Source organism: Priapulus caudatus, unplaced genomic scaffold (assembly GCF_000485595.1).
Source record: "Priapulus caudatus unplaced genomic scaffold, Priapulus_caudatus-5.0.1 Scaffold1054, whole genome shotgun sequence".
In the NCBI taxonomy this organism is placed as follows: domain Eukaryota; kingdom Metazoa; phylum Priapulida; class Priapulimorpha; order Priapulimorphida; family Priapulidae; genus Priapulus; species Priapulus caudatus.
In genome coordinates, this window is record NW_014578115.1 from 50626 (window position 1) to 60855 (window position 10230).

General features: G+C 44.9%; 1 protein-coding gene across 1 annotated transcript in view; it reads right to left on the minus strand.

Annotated features, from left to right (window-relative positions):
* LOC106815168 (hormone receptor 4-like) overlaps window positions 1-10230 on the minus strand; it is a 60913-nt gene that overhangs the window by 30440 nt on the left and 20243 nt on the right. The window contains exon 5 of the mRNA XM_014819599.1: window positions 810-871. Within this exon, the coding sequence (XP_014675085.1) occupies window positions 810-871 (62 nt within the window). The remainder of the gene's footprint in view (window positions 1-809; window positions 872-10230) is intronic.

The window sequence follows — 10230 nt, forward strand, 5'->3', positions numbered from 1 at the left end:
AAGTAACGGCCGCTGCGTGATGTAGATCACAGCACAGATAGTACTCCCCCCCCCCACGCACACATACACACACACGTACGCACGCACCTATGTACACACGAACGCACCTACGAACACACGCACGCACACACGCGCGCATACACACACATGGCTGTGAAGGAAATAACGAGTGGAACTGTGAATTGCGAGGGCATCGTCATAGTTACCCAATTACTGAACAGTAGCACAAGGGAGGTGAAATCTTTACTTTCTATATCGATTCTCCGGGCCACTCGCTCATCATCATCATTATCATCATCACCATCATCATCATCATCATCATCATCATCATCATCATCATCATCATCATCATCATCGCCACCTGTGACCAGTAGCAGGAGCGACCGCGTGTTTATTAGTAGGGAATGGGTGAAGTATTACAGGTATGTGGGGGTTAAGTAACAATACGAACAGAAGCTAGTGTGTCCTGTGTAGAGGAAAAAAAATTCTGGAAAGTGGATAGATGGATGGATGAATGGATGGATGAATGGATGGATGGATGGATGGATGGATGGATGGATGGATGGATGGATGGATGGATGGATGGATGGATGGATGGATGGATGGATGGATGGATGGATGGATGGATGGATGGATGGATGGATGGATGGATGGATGGATGGATGGATGGATGAATGGATGGATAAATGAATGAATGCATTAATCGATGGAAGGATGGCTGGATAGATGGATAGATGGATAGATGTATGGATGGATGGGTGGATAGATGGATGGATGGATGGCTAAATAGATAAGTGTGTGGCTCCTACCTTGTACATGTTGTAGACAGCGCCTGAGTTCCGTCCGCCTGGCATACGATCCTCTCGTACCGCTGAAAACGAGAAACAATAGCAGATATTAACACCCCAGCACTGCTTGTCTACCTACTGCCACCGTCACCTACCTGTTGATACTTAGCAGCCAACCACAAATAACGATGACAATGCGTATAGCTATAGTAGTCACAGAGCCTTAACCTAAGCGACATCTTCTGGTGAATGGGGGGGGGGCAACATTTCCTGACTCAGCCAAGTAATGGCGAAGGAAGGGCGCAGCTCCCACTTAAAGGAATTATTTCATAAATAACTGCATAATCGAGTATAGTCTCACATCATAGCGAACATGTTATTGATTACTCCAGTATAAAAACACAGTTAAATACAAAAATACCACGAGTTTGTACTGTTATCTATTTATATATTTGGCGCTTGTCCTACTGCTGCTGCTACTGCTTCGATGCACTTGCTCGTGATTAGTCGAGGCTGGTGCATGCGCCGTAACCCCGTACGCCCGCGTACATACATGGCTCTACGCACTGCGTCGCGCCGCGCCGCAATTCTTGAATATTGTTGATGCAATTGTTGTGCATATTTTAAGGAAATATGCTTGTTTTTGGGATACTTTTATGAAGAAAGCTGAATTTTGAGCATTTCCATCGACCTTACCACAAAGCGCTCGGTTCTAATTTTCTTACTATTGATACAGAGGTAAGACAGATATGCACAAAATAGAGGAGTCTAACTAAGGAGTCTGCCACATATTCTCCCGGATTTTTACCGATTTTCCACTTTTGGCATAAATAAATTTTTTTTATATGTTCTTGTGCTTATTTCATACCTTTAGTTATTCGCCTACCTTGTACTGAAATAGGTTTATATCGCTATTTGCTGTCGTATTACTGTAAACTGGACTGATCACACTGCGTTGACTCGGAGACTTTTCGGCATGTTGTCTCATTTATATAGGCGTATTTTGTGGAGTGATACTAGCGACAAGTGCGCTCCAATACCTCGCATGCGACTCGGCAGGGTTTGTACTGTTTTGATCTCGCGAGCATGAAATATCATTAATCGCTTATTTCGCTAGTTTGCATTTGCAATACGTCTGCGGTCTAGTGAGACATGTATTTGCCTGCGAACACAGTACGAATGTGTGCATACGGTCTTTGGTTACATGCATGCGCGTACGAGATAGCAATCTTGCATTGAGAAAAGTCAACTCTGTCTCGCTGCTAATACCCGAAACGTTACGGCATCAAAACCATTTTCGAGAGAGACCAGCACACAGCCGCCAGCGCGCGGATCCCACCTGCCCCTCCCTATTCGCCAAATGGAACGCGCCTAGTAGCAGGGTAGCAGTAGCTGCTGACCTTCACTCTAGGTCACCTTCACCTCCGCTGGCCAGAGGGAGACTCACACGTCGATAATCACATGGCAACAGGCTGCTGCTGCTGCTGCTGCTGCTGCTAATGACAGCTTGTTACCATGACGCCGTGGCGCAGACTAGAATATACGCTCGGAATATCTTGTGCCGCTACTTAATCCTGTTGTAGTTGCTGCTGCTGCTGCTGCTGCTGATGATGATGATGATGATTATGATGATGATGATCTTAGTGTCGCTGCGACTGCTGCTCCTTACGCTTTCCAACGTACGTATACATCTACAACTACACGTACGTGCAATCACGCACACACGCAGTCACAAAGACGCGTACATGCACATACACGCACGCACACACGCGCGCACGCATACACGCGCGCATATGAGAGATGCCTACTGTCTATGCTGCACATCCTACACGTATGGACCCACCCGTCAGGGTGCATTGGACAGCGAGTCCAGTCAATAGGAACGTATGCGATCAATAGGGAAAAATTACATTCGACAACGTTATTGATACCATTCATAAATTAGTCGCTACACTAGTATGTATTTAGCAGGTATGACATTGGTAGCTCGTGCTGTGGGTGGCCGTGTACAAACGTGCTTTATACGAACTTGAGAGAGAGAGAGAGAGCGGCAGAATGACAACGAGCGTGCGAGAGAAAAAGATAGCGTGCTTGAAGGAAAGAGAGGAGAGAGAGCGTGAGAGAGATAACGAGAAGAGTGGGGAGAGAGACAGACATAGGGAGCGAGCGAGCGAGGGAGGAAGAAAGAAAGGGGGGCAACAGTGAAGAAAGGGACGGAGAGAGATGCTAGTAGAATGGGAAGAGACGGACCGGAGGGGGGAGAGGGCAAGCGAGAGAGAGAGAGAGGGGCGGGAGAGAGGGCGAGAGAGAGAGAAAGATCGAGTGAAAGAGAAAGAAAGACCGAGAAAGAGAAAAGGAGGAGGGGGACGTAGAGACATACACAGAACGAGGGTAGCGTGGAAGCCATGTGAACTCTCCGTAAACCAAGGAACGGCGACAGTGGATCAAGAGTATGTGTGGGGAGAGCAGAGTGGGGGCTACTGTGTGTGGCATTGAGATTGGGACGACGAAAGATAGAGGAGGGAGATAGGGGTGAGGGGGAGGGAGAGGAAGAGGGTAAGGAAGAAGGAGAGGAAGAGGAAGCTTGTGCAAAAACCAAGAGGGTAAAAGAGAGAGCGAGAGAGAGAGAGAGAGAGAGAGAGAGAGAGACCGAGAGCGATATATAGAGACAGAGATAAAGTCTGAGAGCGAGAGAGGGGGAGAGAAAAAGAATGAGAGAGAGAAGGAATCCGAGAGAGGAGAGGGAGGAAATAGCCGAGAGAAAGAGAGAGAGAGAGAGGGGATGGAAACGCATTACTTCAACTGTGGTGTTGTTTTTTCGCCAAACAAAGCGTCGAATGACGGCAACCAGCGGAGGAGATAGTAGGAGCTGTAGGAGCTGGATCGATGTCATAGGTCCTCTCTTTCTATGTATGTCCTGCCCTGCCTGCCTCCTTGCCTGACTGCCTTGCATACATGTCTGCATTGCCTGCCTAGCACTACTGCCTGCCATGGCATGCCTCCTTGCACTGAGACTGCTTGCATACATGTCTGCATAAATGTCTTGCATGCACTGCTGCCTTGGCCTGCTGCCGCCGCGCTGCCTATCTGCTGTACGCCTCGTGCCCGCCTATTGCGCTGTCCATCGTCCGCCCTTAATCTGTATCTGTCCGCCGGTTCGCCCTATCTGTCGTGTTGCCCTATCTGGCTGTCCGTCGTGCGCGCTATCTGGCTGTCGCCAAACCAGCTCCGCCTTCTGGGTGTTCGCCCGCTGCTCTATCTGTCTGTCGCGCCGCCTGCACTATTGGCTGTCGTCGTGGCGCCCTATCTGGCAGCTGACGCGCGCGTCGCCCTATCTGGGTGGTTCGACGCCTGCTCTATCTGTCTGTCCGCCCGCCTGCACTATCTGGCTGTCCGCCCGTCCGCCCTATCTGTCTGTCCGCCCGTCCGCTCTATCTGTCTGTCCCCCGGTCCGCCCTATCTGTCTGTCCGCCCTATCTGGCTGTCCGCCCGTCCGCCCTATCTGGGTGTTCGCCCGCCTGCTCTATCTGTCTGTCCGCCCACCGGCCCTATCTGGCTGTCCGCTCGTCCGCCCTATCTGTCTGTCTGCCCGTCTGCCCTATGTCTGTCCGCCGGTCCGCTCTATCTGCCTGCCTGTTCTATCTGTCTGTCTGTACGTCCGCCCTATCTGTCTGTCCGCCCGTGCGCCCTATCTGGCTGTCCGCAATGCAATCTTGCCAGATGAGGACAGTGCCGCCGGGCTCTCTTACTACGGCGCCGTAGGAAGATGGGGGTGGGGCAGGAGTGACAGTGGGGTGGAATACTCGTATTCTACAGTCGGAGCCGTAACTGAGAGTTCCGGTTGTGTAACACGCCGATCATTTCGCCGCCTTCTGTCTCTCACTTGCCCATTGATATTGAACATGACGTGTATGCGCAGCTTACGCGTCTGGAAAGTTATGTTATAATGACGAGTAGGATGGCACGGTGCCGCTCCCGTTACCACCTCACATCTAAATCAAGTTAATATGTTTTTATTCACCCCTGCTAATTTCAAATAAAAGCAAATAAAAAACGCTTTATCCGTCGAATAAAATACAAATATTAAATAAAATAAAATAAAATAAATTAACTTTAGTTATGAATAAAAACTCGTGGTATAAACAACTCAATGATAATGCACGGTAGTATCGTACACTCTGACTCGAAATGGCTCCGTTTAAACGCATTTTTAATTTTACTTTGCCACGGGCCAAACTACCACCGAATTTCCATTCACAATCAATACAAACATCACATTATATCTAAGATGGCGTTTTCTTCTATACGATGGCGTCGGAACAAGCATATACCCCGAGGTAGAGACTACTATGTCTTCATCTCACAGACGTGGGCGACAGTCTAATCAGATTATTTTCGTTAGGTGTTGACAAGGCAGCGATGACGTGCGATCGCCAGGTGTCTGTGGGGTGAGTTGCTGATATCTATTAGGGCCTACAGCGTACCTTTCTGCGAGAGGCAGGCACACCTACGTATACGTAAATAGCTTTTACGTACCATTGGGAATTCTACGCCTTTCCGGCAAATATCAGCAGCGGGGAAACGTAAAGCCGGCAACATTAGGAGCGATAGAGCCAAGGCAGCCTTATGTCCGCATGCGTGCGTGCGTGTGCGTGCGAGTGTCATGTGAGAAAGAGGAAGGAGAGAGACGGAAATGGAGAAGAAGCGCGAGAGAGAGAGAGAGAGATACTGAGAGAGAGAGAGAGAAAGAAAGAGCGGGCGCACAGATACGATAAATATCGATGTTTTGTGCGAAACACAAGAGCGCGGCCTGTGTTGCAGGTGTCGCAACGGGGGTTTTTCACAGTGCTAGCGGGCTCTCTGCTGTACGCGTAATAAGAAATACATGCGTCGCCATCTATTCTAAGTCTAATGAGCCTGTCCAGCGGTTTGTACGGCGCTACAGTGATATTTATTACGAGAGATATAGAGCTACAGAGCTAATAATACCCGTATATATGGCTCTCTGGCGTGCTTGAACCTATTTGCTGTGACACGTGTGCCTACCTCTAATTCCCATTGGCACCACACGCACGGACGCGCGCTCGCACACATCATAGAAGTCTACACTATGGTCGCCGAGATGGCTACGGATATTTTTATTATTTATTTGTAATTCATTTTCATTCCAAATTCATTTTCATTTCAAATTCATTTTCATTCCAAATTCATTTTCATTTCAAATTCATTTTCATTTCAAATTCATTTTCATTCCAAATTCATTTTCATTTCAAATTTATTTTCATTCCAAATTCATTTTTATTTCAAATTCATTTTCATTCCAAATTTATTTTCATTTCAAATTCATTTTCATTCCAAATTCATTTGCGAGGCCGCAATCGCGGTGGCCGAAATGGCTACGGATATTGGTGGGGGCGGAGTGACGTCACTTCCCCTTAGTGGGACTCAACAAACCTTCAAACAAGAAAACAAACGCCATTTGTAAATGTTTTGTCCTGGTTTATGATCGGTAGATAAGTAAGTTTTCTGAGGTATTTTCCATGAAAAACACATTTTATTCATTAATATAAAATATAATATCACTATAATTGCAATTCTTTGTGTAAATGTGTTATTTTCATCTTAATCCTAAAGTTATGAGATGGTCTGGGCTCTCGTAATACTACATACTCAAACCACAACTTATTACATGGCGCGGCCATTTTGGAGTAACTAAAAACATGGATCGGAAAACCAGTAACCCACACAAAATACACTTAATAAATCAATTAATAAAACCAAAAAGGGAAAAGGCTAGCAGTATTAAAGTACGGATAAAAGGATAAGGCGGAGATAAATAAATGAACAATTAAACTAGAATACGAATGGAAAATAACTCGGCCGGTACCAGCGAATGCAAAAAGGCTAAATGTAAACAAACGGCGTCGTCAAGGCGGTGTCCCGGTATATTTTTTAGCCGGGAAATAAGTCGACACTGCGTGTTCTGATAATGATAGTAACAGATGTGGGTAATCTAAAAGATATTACATTTTTTATCTATCAAAAAAATGTTTCGAACACACTTTACACATGGCGAATGATTTTACCCAAAAATAATTTTAAGTTTACAGAGAAATTAATTCGCCGGTAACGAAGAAGGCGACACGATCGCACGTCGGCGCTCTAGGTATTAGAGTGGGTTATCATTTTTTATTGGCGACAATAATAAGCTCAAAATTCCAATATACTTTGAACAATTACAATCGGCCTACCGCCGACCGCAGACTTTTTTGTACAAAAGATTTTTCGCGAAACACACGAAAAACGGCAATAATTTTCAACCTGTTAATACACAGAAAATAAAAGAATTAAAAATTGAAAGTAGAGATATTGCCTATGTATTTTAGGAACACGGTATAAACCAACTACACTAACAAAAAGTCTAGTTATCGACAACAACTTCAAGTCCCGTCAACTGTGTTTCGTTTGAGATTTAAAAGATACAGCGCCGGTTACACATACGCTGAAAATTTAATTATTTCACCGCATCCACCGCTGATTGGCTGGCAGGGATGTAGCAGCTATAGGTTGTGAGCAGTCGTCTGCATGGCTAACAACGGTTGCCATGCAGTCGTAGCTTCATCCTCGTGGAAGTGCATAGATATTGTACGGCGGAATAAGCAATATTTTATCAAAATCAGTAGCGCAATTCTTATGGGATTTATTCAATAATTTAACTATATACTAAGCATAATCGACGTGTGTAAATGCGTGTAAATAAGTGGGGTTTGTGACGATACTGCAGTAACCACGACAATATTTAAGTTAGGCGCGAAGCCAGAGTTAGGCTAGCAGGGATTTTAAATGTTATTTTTATTTCTATTCAAAAAGAAAAGCGTACGATCATCTGCGTACGCACAACATTTAGAACGCCTTACGCACAGCACGTACGCACATGTTACTGAATCCTGACTAAAGCAGCGTTGGCGTATCAAAAAAATATAAAAAGTGTGCGGAGCTTACTTTTGGCCAGTGGCAGTGAACATTACATTGTGGTGGGCCAGCGTCTATAAAACATGCACGGGTTGTGCGGCACACTCACTCTTCATGTGCGCTACGTTGTGAAGTAATTCGCGCATATATTAACATCATTTACATTTCACCAAGAGCTAATAATACATATTATATAACAGCAGTATTATTAGCTCTCGTTTGGATGTTAACAATAACGTATCACTGGTAGTTAACAAACGATCAGTATACTGTTTTAAAATAATATAAAGAACAGTCACGTAAAATAGCATGCTGAATTATGAAGTAAATATTAATAATTAACTGTCATAAGTTAACACGCATTTCTCGCTCTAGGTGCAAACCACTCGTATTACTTAGTAGTCATGCAAACAGCAGTGCAGCCTCGTCGCACTACACAAGTGTTATTACCGTGTCATATTGTTTCGAACGTTTGGAAAAACTATACACAAGTTGTACAGGTTGGAACTAAATAAAAGCTTCGCTATAGGTTATGATTTAACGTGGTTTACGTAAAACACCTCTCAGTGATGTGCTATCTCATTTGCATAGGCATTGCTCATGCTCTTCAGCTTACAATATTATCATAACATATTTCACATTCAGGTGTGTTAAAATGCCGTACTGATTCATGATAAATTCACATGTTACGCATATTGTACGTTACAGTTCCTTACGTTATGTTCTGTTCAATTTACATTACACAAGTTTCATAGCAGTAGCCTTCCGCATATTATTTTACACATTTTCTTAGTGCATATATATATATTATCTCTATGTAAACGGACAGCGGACGTTGAAATAAGTGAGAGAAAAAACAGTTACTATCAAGCAGGGCCAGTAGAGCTGTGTATAAGATAAGGTAGGCAATATCAGATAAGGCAAAATCTCGCATCATGAAGATGCTTTCGTCACAGCATTAGAAGCAAGAAGAAGGAAGAAGATGATATACTGTATACTGCTTTAGAAGCAAGAATAATGAAGAAGTTGATATACTGTATATTGCATTAGAAGCAAGACGAAGAAAGAAGTTAACATACTGCATACTGCATTAGAAGCAAGAGGAAGAAGGAAGAAGTTGATATGCTGCATACTGCATTAGAAGCAACAAGGAAGAAGTTGATATACTGTATACTGCATTAGAAGCAACAAGGAAGAAGTTGATATACTGTAACTGTATACTGCATTAGAAGCGAGAAGAAGTAAGAAGTTGATATACTGCATACTGCATTAGAAGCAAGAAGAAGAATGAAGTATTGCATACTGCATAATATATGCATGCGTATTATATATTGCATATTGTATTAGAAGCAAGAAGTTAGAAGGGATCAGTGATATTTTGGGACCCCGCAATTGTGTAATCGCATATTTGCTAAACTAATCATGAGTGCTTTGTGTTTATACCCGGATCTGATATCGTGCTATATTGACGGGGTTACAGTAGTTTATTGACCTATGTACTAAGTATAGTAAGTTTATTACAGTAATCTATCTAGGCTGTTTGAAATACACCAGTTGTGTATTTAAAAGGCGAGACGAGGCTTGCACGGCCAGAGAGGCATATTCATAATAACTTGGTGCGATTTCATAACAATGTTGTATAACCAGAAGTTTTGCCTACATATAGAACCTTCCCAACTGGTTTTGTCAGAATATTGTTTACCCCTTCGTGTCCTGTTTCCCTGTTACGAGTCTATCCTTAGAATTAAGTTGTAACGTTCCTAAGAATTTTTCCCCGGGCAACGCAGGATACCCAAGCTAGTAGTATATATACATATCAGGAGTTAATAATAACAAATTTGTCATTATTAACCCCTGATACATATATAAAGAGAGAGGGGGAGAGAAAAAGAGAGAGAGAGAGAGAATGAGAGAGAGAGAGAGAGAGAGAAAATAGGGAGAGAAAGAGAGAGAGAGAGGGGGGGAAACGATACTTCAACTGTGCGTGTTGTTTTCGCCAAACAAGCGTCGACATGCGCACCAGGGAGGAGTAGTAGAGCTGTAGAGCTGGATCGATGTACATAGGTCCTCTCTATTCCATGTATGCCTGCCTGCATGCCTCCTTGCCTGACTGCCTGCATACATGTCTGCATGCCTGCCTGCCTACCTGCCTGCCTGCATGCCTCCTTGCCTGACTGCTTGCATACATGTCTGCATACATGTCTGCATGCCTGCCTGCCTGCCTCCCTGCCGCCCGCCTGCCCTATCTGGCTGTCCGCTCGTGCGCCCTATCTGGCTGTCCACTCGTCCGCCCTATCTGTCTGTCCGCCGGTCCGCCCTATCTGTCTGTCTGCCCTATCTGGCTGTCCGCTCGTGCGCGCTATCTGGCTGTCCGCCCGTCCGCCCTATCTGGGTGTTCGCCCGCCTGCTCTATCTGTCTGCCCCCCCGCCTGCACTATCTGGCTGTCCGTCCGTGCGCCCTATCTGGCTG